At 35.1% G+C, this 17,053-nt stretch overlaps 2 protein-coding genes across 2 annotated transcripts in view; both read left to right on the top strand.

The window, feature by feature from the left end:
• LOC113227336 overlaps window positions 1-11,094 on the top strand; it is a 31,551-nt gene extending 20,457 nt beyond the window's left edge. The window contains exons 15-22 of the mRNA XM_026460229.1: window positions 479-616; window positions 1,725-1,921; window positions 2,236-2,384; window positions 3,040-3,268; window positions 6,508-6,657; window positions 8,134-8,217; window positions 9,048-9,171; window positions 10,847-11,094. Of these exons, the coding sequence (XP_026316014.1) occupies window positions 479-616; window positions 1,725-1,921; window positions 2,236-2,384; window positions 3,040-3,268; window positions 6,508-6,657; window positions 8,134-8,217; window positions 9,048-9,171; window positions 10,847-11,015 (1,240 nt within the window). The 3' untranslated portion in view covers window positions 11,016-11,094. The remainder of the gene's footprint in view (window positions 1-478; window positions 617-1,724; window positions 1,922-2,235; window positions 2,385-3,039; window positions 3,269-6,507; window positions 6,658-8,133; window positions 8,218-9,047; window positions 9,172-10,846) is intronic.
• A 1,782-nt stretch (window positions 11,095-12,876) lies between these two features.
• Window positions 12,877-15,921, top strand: LOC113227456 (putative nuclease HARBI1). Its single transcript, XM_026460385.1, has 2 exons — window positions 12,877-13,466; window positions 14,435-15,921. Exons 1-2 carry the CDS (start codon window positions 13,059-13,061, stop codon window positions 15,242-15,244), a joined length of 1,218 nt encoding a protein of 405 aa, XP_026316170.1. The 5' UTR covers window positions 12,877-13,058; the 3' UTR covers window positions 15,245-15,921.
• Window positions 15,922-17,053: the final 1,132 nt, after the last annotated feature.

Raw genomic sequence — 17,053 nt, 5'->3', positions numbered from 1 at the left:
AGTGGAGTAATTTCACAAAAAATAATTGAATATCAATTCAATAAATACAATGAATAGCGACATCTCTCGCCAGGACTGGTAGCTGTAAAGGTACTAACTGGGTGATAAATCTGCAATAGATTTCTCATAGATGGCGCTACGACTAAAAAAGTCGTTGAAAGACCAAGTACAAAGACACGACGCAAGCACATAGAAAAATTCGTGAGGTCCGTTGGTTCGTTCCGTGGCTTAATTGGTATAGCGTCTGGCACGGTATGCAAGAAGACGTCGGTTCGTATCCGACCGGATCGAAGTAATTTTTTCTGAGTGTTTTTTCTGAGTGTTCGATCTTTGTATTAATAATTATATAATAATAATTTCATTTCTCTCCATAATAGAATGGACTGTGATTTCTACGTTCTAAAAAGTCTTAAAGCATTTCTTCTTATAAAATCGTGTTATGGTGTACATAAAATAATGTTGTAATTAAAATTTTCAGAGAATTCGGCTCGAGTATTGAAAAAGCATTGTATAAAGACATGTCAGTGGCTGACTTGATCGACAGGATACTAAAAAAACGAGCCGTCGTTTTCATGACCCCACAAGATAGATATCTACTACTTTTTGGAATGTCTGGGTAAATATAATGTATATGAGATTTAATTATTATCTTAGGACCATTCCGCGTCACATTTATTTTACTGCATTTATGCTCATCTCTGGGTTTTGTCTTAATGCTTTTCGCATGACACAAAAAGACCGTACCTTAGCTGCTTTGTCGAAATCAGGGCGGGGCGTATTTCACTGTAACTCATAGAGTTGATTTCGTAGCGTTTTGGCTTTAATTTGTTTAATGTTTTTTTTTCATCATATTGCAAGTATCCAACCTTAATTTTGTCGCATTGCTAGCGCCTCGACCAATGACTACAAAAGAATATCGCAGTGCATGATGTTAGAACATTTTGACAGTTCTGCGCAGTAATTTTATAAACGCAAAAATTGAGCGCGATAAACGATATAAAAAAAAATATTAAAAATCAACGAATTATGTATAAATTATTGGAAAAAAGTGAGGAGAACATTTTTAATACAGTTCAATGCATGAGAGTAATTAGAAGTACGTACCTAAAAACGAATATAATGTAAAATATGCAAACAATTTTTGTTACGTCGTTTTCCTGGCGATGATTAAACGACAAAGATGGCTATATACGCAATTTCATATCGTTAGCCTTATTCTTCAAAACGTATAACAATAGTTCTTTAACAAATAAACAGAAGAATCAAAAGAACCTCTAGTGCGGTATCTTACCTATTCAGTATTCACAATAAAAAAAATCAATTCTAATAGTTACAACAAAGCTTTATCAACTGAAATAAATATGTCACGGAGAAGTTTATCATGCATTGCATGTGATATACTGCCATGCTACAACCATGATATTTTACTATGTTCATTTATTTTTGTGAAGTTATTTCGCTAGTTATTAACAGACGCAGGTTCGTGTTCTTTAATTATTCTTTGTGTTATATCCCATATTGTTTGAATGTAAATCAAGAATATTGATTGTGAAGGCATTATACATTTAGATCCAGGTTCGCCTAATTTGAGTGTATAAATGCCAGCTTTTTGCTCTTATCAATAAATAAATTATAATTGTACTTGAGATATTTTAAACCTTCCATTCCCTTTTTTATTGAAATATACGCAATACATGTACTTTTAAATTATGATGCACGCACAGCGAAGGAGGCTGGGAAGCCGTCGGTACAGAAGCAGAAACGTCTCCTCTCAGACTAGAACACTGCTTGAGCTATGATGAAATGAAACTTTCCTCGATGGTGTATGTGAGTGGACACACTCAGTGCCATAATGATGGAAAAAGGGAGAATAGGCAAAAAATTGGTGGCAATGATGTGGAAACTGATGCTGTTATCATTGGTGAGTGAATATTTATTTAAAAGAATGACATGTTCCTAATATTAATATATATTTTCATCTTTTGTCTCTCATATAATTTTTGGTTGGTATATGTATACTTAGTAACATATTTTTCATTTGCAACGGTTGGGGCCTGGTGACTTGTAGCACGGGTGTTACACCTATAGCAAGCACCAGCTCCTACAAAATACTGTTCCCAAATTACTAAGATTGTTTATGTACTTTTTGTTGTTGTATTTTGTGGAGAAAGTATTATTATTATTAAAAAAAATTATTGAATATGATGTCATCATAATTGCAACTGTCATTTGCAGGCATAATTGGACCTAGATTTGAACGCCAAGACCGTATGGAATACGAGGATATACTAATAACTGAGAAACAGAACACGGCTGAAAATGGATTCGGCGAAAGCCAGGACGCAAGGAGTAACTGGCGACAGATGTGGGCCGAGTTCTATCAGGTATCATTGTTTGCAGACAAGGCGATGAATGCCATGCTTATTTCTTTATCATGTTTGTGTTTTAACCGACGTGAAAAAAAGAAGGAGGTTCTCAGTTCCACTTTTTTTTTTTATTACGCGATTACTCCAAAATTTGTGAACTGATTTTGATGATTTTTTTTGTTGGAGCAAAAGCTTGTTTTAAATAATGCTGGTATCATATAATATAAACATTAATACCTAATATTAATTCTATATGTATAATGTATCTACGAAATTCATTAAATTTGATTGTGAATTTGAAAAATATATATTTTTTAATAAATAAATAACGCGTACACTATGGACACACACAGTCAACCACAAATTACACCCAAACTCACGAGGGAAACAAATGTAGGCCATACAAATATTTCTCCCAGCCCGGGAATCGAACTTGAGGCCTCTGCGTGGCAGACCAGCATGGTAACCGTTCGCCATTGGAGGCAGTTTTAATCAATTAACACTTGGTGGTTTTAACCACTCCATGTCACTCTTTGTATCTAAATGTAGATGTCTGTCCACTCAGTAGGAACATTTGTAATTGCTCATAAGTGCCGAATAAGGACAGCCCTTCATTCAAAGTAAAATGTTGTTGCGTTCCTTGAATATTTGTCACTTTCGTTCTTTTTTTCAGGTTCATAGTCCAACTTACACCGGTCTAAAGTCATCAGTTAATATCCCCAACAAACAATCTGAAGAGCAACGTTATCAAGACAGATATGTTACTATTTCGGACACTTGCATATTTGATAACGAAGTTTATTACAAAAGATTGAGTGTGACAGCTGAATGCGTCCTGTTGGAAGCCGAAGCTAGAGCCGAAATTGCAGGAAAAGATGCTTTCGTCAATGTTATTGGTGCCGGTAAGGAATTTTTGTGACACATCCCATGTGAAATCAAATCTGCCGTAACTAAAAAATGGTGGAATTGAGAAAACTTGAAGAAAGTACTGGATTATTTTTATTTATGCATAATACTTATCTGAAAAGCAATCAGCAAGGATTAGACAAGGCGTTAGACAGGGTTGTCCATTCTCACCCATTATATTTAATATATTTATAGAACATGCAATCAGGAAGATAGTAGAATCAGAGAAGGGGGGTGTCAAGTTTAATGGTGAAATATTGCAAATCACTAGGTTCGCAGACGACGTAGTTGCTTTAGCTGAAAACGCTCAACAGTTGCAAGAGATAATATCGATGGCTGTAGTGTTTACAGAACTTGGATTAAAGATGAATACTAATAAAACAAAATTACTTACCAGTTGTAAAAATCCAAAACCCTATACCGATAAACCAATCATAAAATTAAACAATTGAAAACCAAACAAAAAACCATTGGATGAAATAGCTACCTTTAGATAGTTGTGCAGTTTGATAACCAATGTTGCCAGGTGTACCTCAGACATAGTTTCACGAATTGCAATGGCTGAAAAGGCTTTCGACAATAAAAAAGTCTATTAAAAGCAAAATATTCAAAAAAGGCCAGGAAACGGTTGATAAAAGTGTGCATTTGGAGTATTGCATTGTATGGCAATGAGACGTGACCAATGACACAGAGAGACGACTGGAGGCATTTGAGATGTAAAACTGGAGAAGAATGAATGGAATCAGTTGGACAGAAAGAAAGACAAAGAGGTGTTTAGAATAGTGAATGAAAGGAAAAGCTTATTAAAGACAATAGAGAACCGAAAGGGGAAAATGTTTGGTCATCTGATGCGTCATGACAGTTTTGTTAGAAACATAATAGAAGGGAAGATCGAAAGAGAGGCAGAGGAAGACTGAGACGAATTTATTTAGATGAGATAAAGAAAAAAAATTATGTCGTGTCGTATCAGAAAATCTAGGCCAAAGCGCTAAACAGATGATTGGCGATTACTCCACCGACAAGAGCCTACCTAGTTCTTAAATAAGAAGAAGAATATTTATATATCCACTTATAAACAAGAATTTTTTTTTATTCCACTCAGTAATTTTTTCAATTTTCAAATCGTGTCTTGTCTATTCCACCATTTTCACTTACGACAGACGACTGTGAACTGACAACCGGTACTATTTCAATTTTGACAACTTTACATTGACTTTACAGGTGAAGAAAAAAATTGTTGACGTGATTTATATAGCATCTGATTTATTAAATAAAAATACGTAGTTTTTAAATATTTTTATTACACATACACTACGTATTTTTAATAAACCAGATGGTATATAAATGTCGCAAACAATTTTTTTCTTCACCAGTAAAGTCAATGTAAAGTTGTCAAAATTGAGATAATACTGGGTGCCAGTTCACAGTCGATTGTATTTGGTTTCTCGTGCGACATGTCATGCGAAAAAATACCTCGTGAACATGTATCATTGTTAATACAATAGTGTATTAACTTAAAAAGTATATGTGCGTACCGTACTGGCTATCACTGAGGAGATTGTTGTATTCAAGGTACGACAAGAGACGGTTATTAAGCTCACGTTCCATAATCTTGCAAAGTGTGGAAGTGACCGAGATAGGGCGATAGTTGACAGAGTCCGGTCTGCTAATTTTTTGGTCACAGGTTGCACGTTTGCATGCTTCCACGACCTGGGAACTACACCAGTCTCAAGTGAGAGGCGATACAAGCGTAAGAACAGGAGACAACTCTGGCGCACAGTTACGCAGAATTATTGCTGGAATATCATCTGGCACGCTAGCTTTATTCATGTCTAGACTTCAGTAGATACAAAAACAGAATTACTAGAAATAATTATGTGGCAATCTATGATTATACCTTTATTTCATAACTAAAAAAGGGTCTAGAAATTATATTTTGAGCTTTAATTTTTCGATATGGCGCTTGAAGAGTTAAAAGGGGTTTTGTCCAAAAACGGAGATACGAGGTTTTCAAATTTAGCCGACGAAATGTAAGGCAACATGCAAACGTGTGTCTTGTGTTTGATACAAGCAACCGGCAACTAGAAGCGAATCATCGAATATATAACCAAAAATAGAGACGAAATGTCATTTAATTTGATTGAAAACTATTTTGCCGAATCATTACGGTGACAACTGCGCTCCGATTGGCCAGCCCGAATTCGAAACAATTGGCGGGTGTTATTCACTTTTTTTTTCGTTTGTTTCACTTTCAAACTTCCAGTTTAACTTGAGCTTTGCTATAATGGACGAAAATTGAAAAATTACATATTTAATTACCGATGAAATGTGATTCCGTTTGTTTTGTAACTAGATGATTAGCTGTTTTTCCCACACCATCGAATGGAACAGTCAACAACCCTTGTTAGAGATTATTATCTTTATTACAATATACCTATACAGAATATTTTTGGAATAATATATACGGAGACGTACATACAGGTCAGTTGTTGGCGCTCTATTGTTTCACCTTTCTAATTTCAACGCAAACGAGAGTTGATATTTAAAAGTGATACAAGGCCCATTTGCCTAATGATTTCCAGGGATGGATGGCCCTTATTTCATCTCTATTTCTGGTTATATACTCGATGCAGTGAATATTTTATTTTCATACATTTAACATGAAACAAATTTACTATGAAATTGACATAATCGCCTGTTGCCGCAACTTGTCGTAAGGCGTCCACTCGTTGACCACGCGGCGTCCACTCGTTGTCGACAGGTGATCCACGGGTGGACGCCGCGTTATCGCCAAAACGTCGCGCGGTCAACCAGTGGATGTCGCGCGGTCCACGAATTTTTGAGTAGTTTGTTAACAACTGGCACTAGGTCTACACGTGTGTTTCGTAATGCCAAAGCGGTCCGCTTTTGACCCGCGCGTTGGCAATGCGCAAGGCAAGCATGCTAGCAGCGAGTTGTTACCGAGTGGTCCACCCGCCGCCCGCGCATGGAGGGTTTACGACTGAGGCGATCCGGAGACGCTACGGAGTTGATGTAGTGAGCGCATACCCATACAATTCTTTATAAAGAATTCTAACCGCACGAGGCGAGGCGGTGCGGAGTGGGTGCCGAGTGGCTCTAATGAGCTGTGACCTTTATAGTGAATCCAAAAAGAAATCTATAAAAACCCTTTCTAATTTAAAAAAAACTGACGAATTTGAATCAGCGCAATTGAACTTATTTTGATTATCCTCAGGTCTCGGAGTGTGGAAGATATCTCACCATCAGGCAGACGTATTCGTGTTAACTTTCTTGGAGCGCACTCGGGTGTTTCTGGAGAAAGGCTTGATTAACCACGTGGCGGACGTTAATTTTGCTTACATCAGGCCCTCCGAGTTCGTTATGGGTAAAAATTATTAATGTACCTTTCTTAAAAATTATTAACGTCGGTCACGTAGCATTTTGAGGTGTTAATATTAAATATAAATTAACTAATAAATAATAATAGCTTGGCCAATTTCATACTCTGACAGAAAGAAAGTTGGTGGAGTCTTTAACGCAGGCCGAGTTCGGGTAAACAACAGTTGAAGCATTGCGAGCGACAAGGGCGTTTGGCACCCAAAGCCCGTTTTGTTATTATTGTATCAAAACATGTAAAGCACAAAAACTCATTTCGATGATGACGTAAGTTTCATTCCTTTAGAAAGGTGGCACTCCGCCCTTGTAGCATAGATTATAAATGTGCATTTAAATTTCGGACACGTTACGACCAGTGGCCATAGCATGGCATGCAATGTGTTATAAAACCCTTAAATAAACTTCCCCGTGACATATTTATTACAGTTATTAAATCTATGTCGCCGAATTTTTTTTTTATTGCGAAAACTGAGTCGGTAAGAATTTTTATTTTATTTTTTATAATATTGCACTAGTGTTATCCGTTCTCTTGTTTGTTTGGTAATGAACTATTGTTATACATTTTTGATAATGACAAGGCATGACATGTAATTTTGTCGTAAGACAAATTGTAAAGTATGACTGAAAAGTTGCCGATTTTACAAGACAACGTAGTAAGTATAATTAATAATAAAATTAATAAAAAAATGTAATTGTTCTCCTTTTCAACACAATCGGTTTATTAACCGAGCACTATTGTGCTTGAACGCTCCCAGGACAATACATCTGTCTATTTCTTTCATATGATTTAGTATGTAACGTTTAAAAAGTCGAATTCATCATCAACTTTGTATAGGTCATGATACGAATTTAAGCAATTCAGTTTTATCACGTCAAGTGAATTGCATGGAACTTGGCTGGCTGGTTATAAGCTCATAGTAGGCCACCTGTTCTGTGTTTATTTTAGTTTTTAACACATTTGAAAAAAGGAGACGGTTCTCAATTCTACTGTATTTTTTTTCTGTGTATATTACGCAATTTCGCAACAAAAACCGATTTAGATGATTATTTTTTGTTGGAAAGAGGGTACCGCAGTAATAGTCCCATTTAAATTTGAAGAAAATATTCCACCTGTAAGGGTGCAATTTAGGGGATACAGTTTCGCGCACTTTCCGTTAACCGATTTCATTAAAACTTGGCAAACAAACGTAATTCCACGAACTTTTAAGGTCGGTTTTTTTAATGAAAAAGTTGTAATTATTTGTTTGTTTTATTCACAAAATTCGTTTGCTTTTTTTAGAATTTTGTTTTTTGTTTCCTTTTTTCACAGAATTCGGGGAGCATAATATTAGTAAATTAATATGGCTGTTTACAAAAATAACAGAAAATTACCAAAAAATAAAGTTGGCATAGTGTTCATTAGAGGTATCGAAATATAAATCTTCCAAATACTTGTCTTAAAAATTATTAATCATTTATTTTGCAGCTTTATTTACGGACAGAAGTGGCACCGAAGACGACCCAGTGACAGTGAAGAAATTGTTCTTACAATGGACAGGACATCCCAGAGGTAAGGGCTAGTTATTCTATATAAACCAACAATTCGCTATTGCACTATTAATTATGTTAGACCTGATATAGAAATTAATATTTGTGCCCAAAAATACAACATTAGGAATGTTTTCAGTCGCCATTTATCAAACTAAAATTCTTTACATCCATTTTGCATTACTTTTTACTAATTTTGCATTGATTATGTACATACTACATTATTACTATTCATAATAATGAAATATATTTGAATTCATATGCATTATCTAGTAGCAGTAGAGATCCTTGTGACAGAGTTCGTCCAGGGAAGTAATGCCACGTTACCTAAGTAAGTAAGCAGTAATGCTCACATTACTGCGTTCCGGTTTTGAAGAGTAAGGTTGCTTGAAATGACAGGCACTTGGGACTTGTCAATTTTTGTCCCAGAGTGATGGGCGTAGTTGCTGTGCGGCGATTTAAATCTCTTGCGTGGCAACTGCTATGGACAGCCTTGTCATTTACTACCAGACCAGGGCTCCGTCACTCTCTCGAGGTTACGCGATAAGAGCCGACAGTGCAAGCTCTCAGACAAGTCTTTCATTTACATTACAATCCTTACAGAACCCCAGCAATCGGTTCCGCACGACTGCACACGGTGGGCAACGATATTTTGACCTCTTTAGCGTGTGCTTAGGTTCCTTTTTCCTCGTAGTGAGCATCTGGTGTCGTTAGTCAGATTTGTACGCTATATAGCGTAAGTATTTTCGATTTTGTATGTGGTAACTAATAAGTAATCTGTGACCAGGCGCACGACTTGTTTGTTCCATCACTTGATATCATAAAAATTAATGCGTACTTTCAACACAACAGGTGGTATAAACGTGCAGCTGGAGAACATAAAGTTATCGTCAAAGTTGACGGGCAAAAATGAAGGGAAGTTACTTGTGATGACTTACGCATGGGACGGTAATGCACACCCTGGTAATGAATTTTGGTAAGTATGCAGCTTTGTCGATTGTGATCCAGCCGTAAGCACGGCGCTAGATAAGAATATAGATTTTAAGGCTTTGTATACAAAACTATACGTTTATAAATCAAACTATGGTATTTTATGTAATACTTTTGATCTTGACCTTTTCAATACGAGTGTGATATCAGCAATGAGAGCACTGACTGAGCACTTCTTTGACTCTTAGGGTCGTATTCCAGAACTCTACTCAATGCTCAAGTCTGGACTTGAATATGGTTTCAAGCACTGGAAATATGACCTGACTATGATTTTTAGTGCTTTAAATCATACTCAAGTCCTGACTTAAGCGCTGAGTAGAGTTCTGGAATACCTTTGTGAGACTTTCAACTTTTGTGGTTTTTCTTTTTTTAAGTTTTTCATAATAAGTTAGGTGAATCGTGCAACCAGATTCCTTATTATGATTTATGAGGATTTTTAATTGACTCTCGGTTATTATTATTTACTTAATTTAGTTTTCTTCCTTTAAATAAATAAATAAATAAAATAAATAATGGGAAATTTCACAAAGGAACATATTTTCATAATGTTAAACACCGAGTGAACGGTTTAGAGCGATTACAAACTCGGACTTTTAGCAGCGATGCAAACCGAACGCGCGATTGCCTCGCTACACTTGCGAGTTATAGGCGATTGCATCGATGCAATCGCGCACACGGGATACAGTCGCTTATGTTGAATAATTATATACGAAAATTTCATTATATATGAAAATTTTGTTTTGTTAATTGTAAAGAAGGATGGCGACATCCCGAGTGGTTGTTATTCACTATAGTTTGTCTTTTTGAAGACGGAGTAAAATGACATATGGAGGGTAGCCAGTTTTCATAAAATTCTAAATATTATGTACAAATAATAAAACATAAAATTTTGCTAAAAATAACTGCATTGTGAATGTTACGACGTTCTTATGATTACTAATTGCCTTCTTTATTCTTATTTTGGCAGACGCGACGCCAACTAAGCTACGAAACGAACCAGTGGACCTTACGACCTTACTTGGCGTAGCGTCGGGCACGGTTTGCTAGAAGACGTCGGTTCGAATCCGGCCAGATAGAAGGAACTTTTTCTAAGTGTTCCATCTTTGTTATTAATAATTATAACAAACTAATACAGCAATTTCACAAAAAAATAATCAAATATCATAGTAGTACCTAAAACATCGTGACATTCAATGGAATTACCAAACGTCATTTTGACACACCACGTGATGAATCTTCTTTTTCCATCCTCAAGTGATAAATACACTGGTTTTGTTTGTTTAATTGTCTATCACTTTTGTATTATTTTTAATTTAAGTGTTTTTTGTTTTATCTTAAAATTTCTCTTTGACTTTATATTGTTTCATGTTGGTGGAAATTCGTAAATGGCATTGGATTACTCACATTTAAGTATACCGTAATTGTATTATTTGTCCGTGAATTTTCATAAAAATTATAAATAAATAATAAATAAACTTGGAAATTCTATCGTCTATTTCACGTTGCACACAACAGATCACCTGTACAAAAACATATAACGGACAAAAAATTATTAAGACCAAAGTGAAAACCATACACGATGATAATAAAGTCCCCAAAGACACTGGTGTGGAGATATCCTTGAATGTAACATGCTATGTAATTGTCTGTTTTTTGTGCAGGATGGGCAATCTTGACGGATACTGTGGTCCTGATGCCGCATATTCTACACAAGTGGCCGAGCTTCACAACGCTCATATCAACCCCGCTGTAAACGGCAATAATACCAAAATTATAACCCACAACGGTGTTATGTCCATTTCAAAATATTTCACTACACAAATCAACTAAAACAACAATATTGTAAATAATATTTCTGTATAATTTATAAAATACTGAACAATTTTACATTTTATTTATAATAAAACAATTATATGTATAAGGATTTGTAAGGATCTGCGTTGAACTGCTAGATCTAGATGTAATGTATGTAACATAAATCCAATGGAATTGTTGATAAAAAATGTATTTCAAGCAAATTGAGACATGTAAACATTTGTGAATAACAAAAGAAACATTAAAAAATTTACAACAGAATAAAAAAAGCATTTCACAAAAAACATTGTATAATTGCGCCCGCGCATCAAGTTCAAACAAGCGGACCATTGACACTTCAAGCCAATTAAATAAATATCACAGTTTTAATACTAGACGCTAACCCCGAAAACCCAAGAAAACAGAAAAGGAATAGATTGTACTATGTAATTTTTTAATTTAATTGTATTTGTTTCCATTTTGTTGTACAATACAGAATTTTTGTATTGTATTGTATTCATTACACAATTATCAATCTTTGTAATGTAACTGTAGTAAGAGGAGTAATTTTAAACAAAAATGCTAGTTAAACGACTAAAACTGTTACAACCGTTATTGCTTACAACAAATTCAAAAAGTACAAGGATTTATAACGTATGTTTAAAAAATGGCCAGAGGGCGCGCGAAAACGCCACAGCGTTTCACTGCACCACCGTGTCTGTCAAGCCAATATAACGATTAAGGCACGCCTAAACGAGACAATTTCACGTACTTCCTATGAGGTTGTGGATGTGAACACAAGAATTCATGTAGAGAAGTTCCACACTGCTGAGTGGACACGCGTGCCTTAGTCGAGCGTGACCGTGGTCGAGCTTTTGAAATATGACTAGCCAGAAAGAAAAGTCTAAAAAATCTAGATTTAGCCGGTCCGCCGTTCAAAAGTTATAAGGGTGTTGACGCTAGAATAAACTTATTTCAGCGGCACCATTTCTCAATCTCGAGACCTAGCTTAGATCTGATTAATCTAAAAAAGTCTATGTAGTCGGTTCCAGTCGTAAAAAACTGGATTTAGTCATTACGCCGTTTTGAAGTTATTAAGGTGTTTTACTGTCCACGCTAGAATAAGCTTATTCCGGCGGCGGCACCATGTTTGAGTCTTGAGAACCACAGCTCCTAGCTTAGATCTGATTGCACCCAGAAATAGTAGTGAATTAGTCGGATCTAGTCGCACAATTTTGGAATTCGTCGCCACCAGCCATCCTGCAGCTTGATTTTTATTGTTTCTCCCGATCGGAAGCTGCCTTTCTTCAGAGTCGAGGCGCATAATTGCGATTCACAACTGGCCGATAGGAAACTTTTGACATTTAAATGTCTCTTATAAAAATATTGTATAATTATTTCCCGCATCTCTTTTTTTTAAATAACTCAATAAAAATATACCATTCGAAATTCAACTGTAGTTGTTTAGGTATAGCCACAACTGCAAAACTTTCAGTGTGCCCCATGTTTTATCTCTTTTTATGCTTGTTGTCTCTTATATTTCGACTGAAGTACTTATATCCATGGCCATGAAATTAAAAAAAATAACCTTGTCATTCTACAAAACACAATATTTTAATTTACAGATAATAATTATTAATGAACTACAAAAATATAATCACTCGGAGGTGGCACTTCTTGCTTAAAGAAAAATAGTTATTCAAATAAAATTATTATAATCGTTCATGTGATGGGACCATTATGAATATTATGATATTAATTATTTATTAATTTATATGTATACACTTCATAAACGGCTGAATGGAAAACAACATGAAATAAATTAATAAGAAAATGGAAGGTTTTTCCGAGAAATGTTATTTAATGGTGCTCCCACATTGCCGTTATAAAATGTTTGTAAACATTTTATAACACCAAAACATTTACTAACAAATGTTAACAATTGTTGCACTTTGTTAGAAACTGTTACATGTTATAAGTGCTCCTACATTGATGGAAAATGTTTAAACATTTTATAACATCTAGTATTGGCTCGCAGTTTGGTTTCGCCTTCTGAGGGCCGAGGACGTCTACACGAAAATGGAAGAAGATTTGCTCATTGGAATAGCTTTTATTTTTTGTTTAAAAAAGAAGAAAAAGCGCTCTTATTGGATGCGCCAAACGCTAAAAGCTAGAGGAAAATATAGTGCCACAGACTATCTCAAGGATTTGGGTATTGACGGTTGCTTAAAAGATTTTATAAGAATGAACAGTTCCGAATTTGAATATCTACAAAATTTAATTGGGGCAAAAATAGGCAAACGAGACACTACATTTAGAAAATCTGTAAGTGTGACGGAAAGACTTGCGGTAACGTTAAGATTTTTGGCAACTGGTAGCAGTTATAAAAGTCTTGGAAATGTGTTCAAGTTGTCAGACCAAGTGATATCTATTATCGTACCAGAAGTGTGCGAGGCTCTCAATGAGGTTTTAAAGGAATACATACAGGTAAGTCAAACAACATTTTTAATTATTTTTTTATTTACTTTTAATATGATCTAATCTAATCATACTACCTTACCTTACTAATAATTTTTTTAATAATTAACAAACCAAACATGTATTTTTTAATTTTTGATTGATTCCAACAAATCGTTTAATGATTGGGTCGAATCTTGGCTTGATTCCGATAAATTAGACGGACTCTGTGTTCTTGCGCTGGTACGAGTATGTGTCCTGGAGTTATCCGAAGAACTGGTTTCAAATGAAGCCGAGGGACTCGGTGCGGTGTGGTATCCTCTCGAGCTACAGTCAGCATTATTTTCCGAAAAAGTGGATAGATTTGGTTCAGAGTTGTATCCCCAGGAACTACTAGCGGTTGGGTCTGTAAAGGTTGTTGGAAAATCATATTGTCCCATTGTCGCATTGTACAAAATATTGTTAATGTGATGTTGAGCAGTATTCTTAGCATGACTGTTTTTTAATTGTTTCAGTTTCATCGAGACACTCTCCAAATGCGTCATTTTCATCCCTGCTTTTTCTAGATTCGTACATTCTTTGTAAAATATTTACAGCTTCTTGTTGTGTTGGATCTTGTTCTACTTCAGGCCGTCTTCTTTTCCGAAATGGTTTTGGGGTGGCGAAAGGCGTGCCCGTAGTTTCATTTACAGTGACAGTATTTCCTGTTTCGTTCAAACTGAGAGTGTTTTCTGAAGCAATTCTGTTTTCTTCGTTACCCTGAAAGAATAGAATTAAACGATAATTTCAAGTTATAGGCGCGTCAAATTAGCTAAATTGTAAAAAAATCTATAACCGCGATTTTCTTTTTCTATTACTTAACAACCCTTAACTGAAATCATATTTTTTAATCTATTAATATTTCATAATTAATAAAAATATCCAATAAAATTTGTTAGAATAACGAGTTATAAATTTATTTTTCGCGCCTATTTCTTAATCTTCTATTTTTGTTCCAGATACCAACAACACCTCAAGAGTGGCTACACGTGGCAAATTCATTTGAAGAAAAATGGAATTTCCCAAATTGCTTAGGAAGTATCGATGGAAAGCACGTAGCCATACAAAAGCCAATTGATAGCGGTAGTGAATATTACAACTATAAAGGATTTTACAGCGTTGTACTTTTAGCGATAGTGGACGCAGAATACAACTTTCTGTACGTGAATATTGGCTGCCAAGGACGCATAAGTGATGGCGGAGTTTTCGCAAACACAAAATTTCGAAATAAAATTAACGACAATAGTTTGAAAATACCCAGTGACAGCTCACTACCAGGCAGAAACAAACCTGTTCCTTATGTGTTCGTAACAGATGATGCGTTCCCTTTAGAAAAACACTTATTAAAACCTTTTCCAGGACCACAGGATAGCAATTCTAAGGAAAGAATCTTCAGTTATAGACTGAGTCGTGCGAGGAGAACAGTAGAGAACGCATTTGGGATTTTGTCAGCCAGATTTAGAGTTTTACGAACTACAATATTATTAGATCCAGAAAAAACTGCTACTTTAATTATGACATGCGTGCTACTGCATAATTTTATAAGAAAAACTGAATCGAGCATGATTTACGCTCCATCTCAATACTATGATGGAGATGACATAGTAACTGGTACACGTATCGATGGACAATGGAGATTAGAACAGCAGCAATTAACACCACTTGAAGCATGTGAATCCCTGACAGATGATGGGAAAGAAATAAGAAAAGAATTCGCAGAATATTTTTCAAATGAAGGGTTTTTGGACTGGGCATCTAAATATTATTAAAAGACGTTAAAATAAAACTCACCTGCAACCCTCCATCGACAGTTAAACTTGGAATATTTTTGCCTTTAAGGAACATGAGTTTTTTAAATGCAAACCATTTACTTGACTCATTAGCTCCTGCACCAGATTTATTAGATTTACATTCTCGGTTAAATTGACCTACGAGTGATCGAATCTTTTTTTCAATTACTTTTTTATCCATATTAAATTCACTGGCAATTTCCATCCAAGCATCGTGTTTTTTATTTCGGTCTTTGTAGCTCTCTGACATCGTGTTCCATAGTACTTCTCTTGCTTGAAACATTTCAATCAGTTTGTAAACATCATCGTTATTCCAATTACCGGACATATTTTATTGCTTGGCGCACGCGCAACCACTAATACACACGCACAGCGATGCACGCTGACACAAAGGGACTGACAAGCGAGACACCACGCGCAGCGACCTGCGTACTCTAACCCCCACCGCACCGCACCGCCTATCCCGCCATCACCCTTATAAAATGTTTACAAACAAAAGATAACACATGTATTATTTTGTTATAATTTGTTTTGTTATAAAATGTTTACTAACATTACTAAACATTTTCTAACATGAAAATTTATTTGTGATTAAATGTTTGCTAACAAATGTTTACTAACGTTATTAAACATTTTCTAACGGCAATGTGGGAGCACCATAAGACAGCGTATATCGACATTGACACTGACAGCACTGCACAGAGTACTTTAAATATGTGAAATCCGGTATTCTTTATAATACCTACAATGCCGAACGTGCATTAGGCAATATATAAAACTTGTTAAATGTAGTGTATAAAGGAATGTGGTAATAAGAAGTACTTGTGTGTTATGAGGAACATTTTATGCACGTCTGTGTAACAATAGTTCATTTTGTAAAAGTAACTTGGTAATTAGAGGAATTGGTCACTTGGTAATTAAATTACAAATGATATTTGTTTCAGAAAAACCTATTTTTTTTCGAACAAAATATTATATTATAGTAGCAATGAAAACTGATAACACTAAATATGCACGCTACACAAATCAAACCTACTTAAGTTTAATGCATTAAGTAAAACTGTTATGTATATTAAGTGATTATCTGGTATCTGATAGTAAATCCAATAATTATTTGACTTACTGTAAATATTTAAACTCAACTTGAAATCAAGCACTCATTAAACTTTTAGGAACATTAACTTTTCTTTGTATAAAGTACAGCATTGAATATTTAGCTTTTGTTCAAAAAACAGTATCCATAATTATGTTCGACCCAGCGCCAGCTCGGAAACGCAAACAAATTCGTTCTGACTGGCATCTTTTTTTTATACTAACCTAGCCTAAACCCACAGGAGGGGGTCGAATCAGCTCGGAAACGTAAACAGAAATGATTAAATTGATTTTTTTGTCTTTCATTTATAATACCTTGCCAAATCTAATCTATACAATACCTAGGTATTCTATACAATGCTTAGGAAATGTGTATAATTGTTAAAAAAAAATGAACGATATATGCATTGCCTAAACAAGCTTTATTTAAGAACATTATTAAGAATGACTACCTAGGTATTCTTCATTATTCACATTGCCCTTAAAACACATAAAACGACGGAATCATATGCCATATCCACACAAAACTTGAATTTGAACTTGTTTCTTTAGTAACTCTTTGTAGTTTGTGCTAGGGATGGAAAAAATAAAGGTGCTAGTATACTCGTATGACAATGACATCTGACACTGGACAGTGAGAAGTTGTGTTAATGTTATTTTGACTTGAACAACTTGTTACTCTATGTAAATTTATCC

The sequence above is a fragment of the Hyposmocoma kahamanoa genome, unplaced genomic scaffold (genome assembly GCF_003589595.1).
Source record: "Hyposmocoma kahamanoa isolate Upper Pololo Valley unplaced genomic scaffold, ASM358959v1 210, whole genome shotgun sequence".
NCBI classification, from domain to species: domain Eukaryota; kingdom Metazoa; phylum Arthropoda; class Insecta; order Lepidoptera; family Cosmopterigidae; genus Hyposmocoma; species Hyposmocoma kahamanoa.
This window is presented reverse-complemented; position numbering and strand designations above follow the sequence as displayed.

What these genes read in the sequence shown, in the direction of transcription:
- LOC113227456 (XM_026460385.1), top strand. Translation starts at nt 13,059, where the DNA reads ATGGAAGAAGATTTGCTCATTGGAATAGCTTTTATTTTTTGTTTAAAA. An exon ending in TTTTAAAGGAATACATACAG is followed by an intron (nt 13,467 to 14,434) that starts GTAAGTCAAACA and finishes TTTTTGTTCCAG; the next exon opens with ATACCAACAACACCTCAAGA.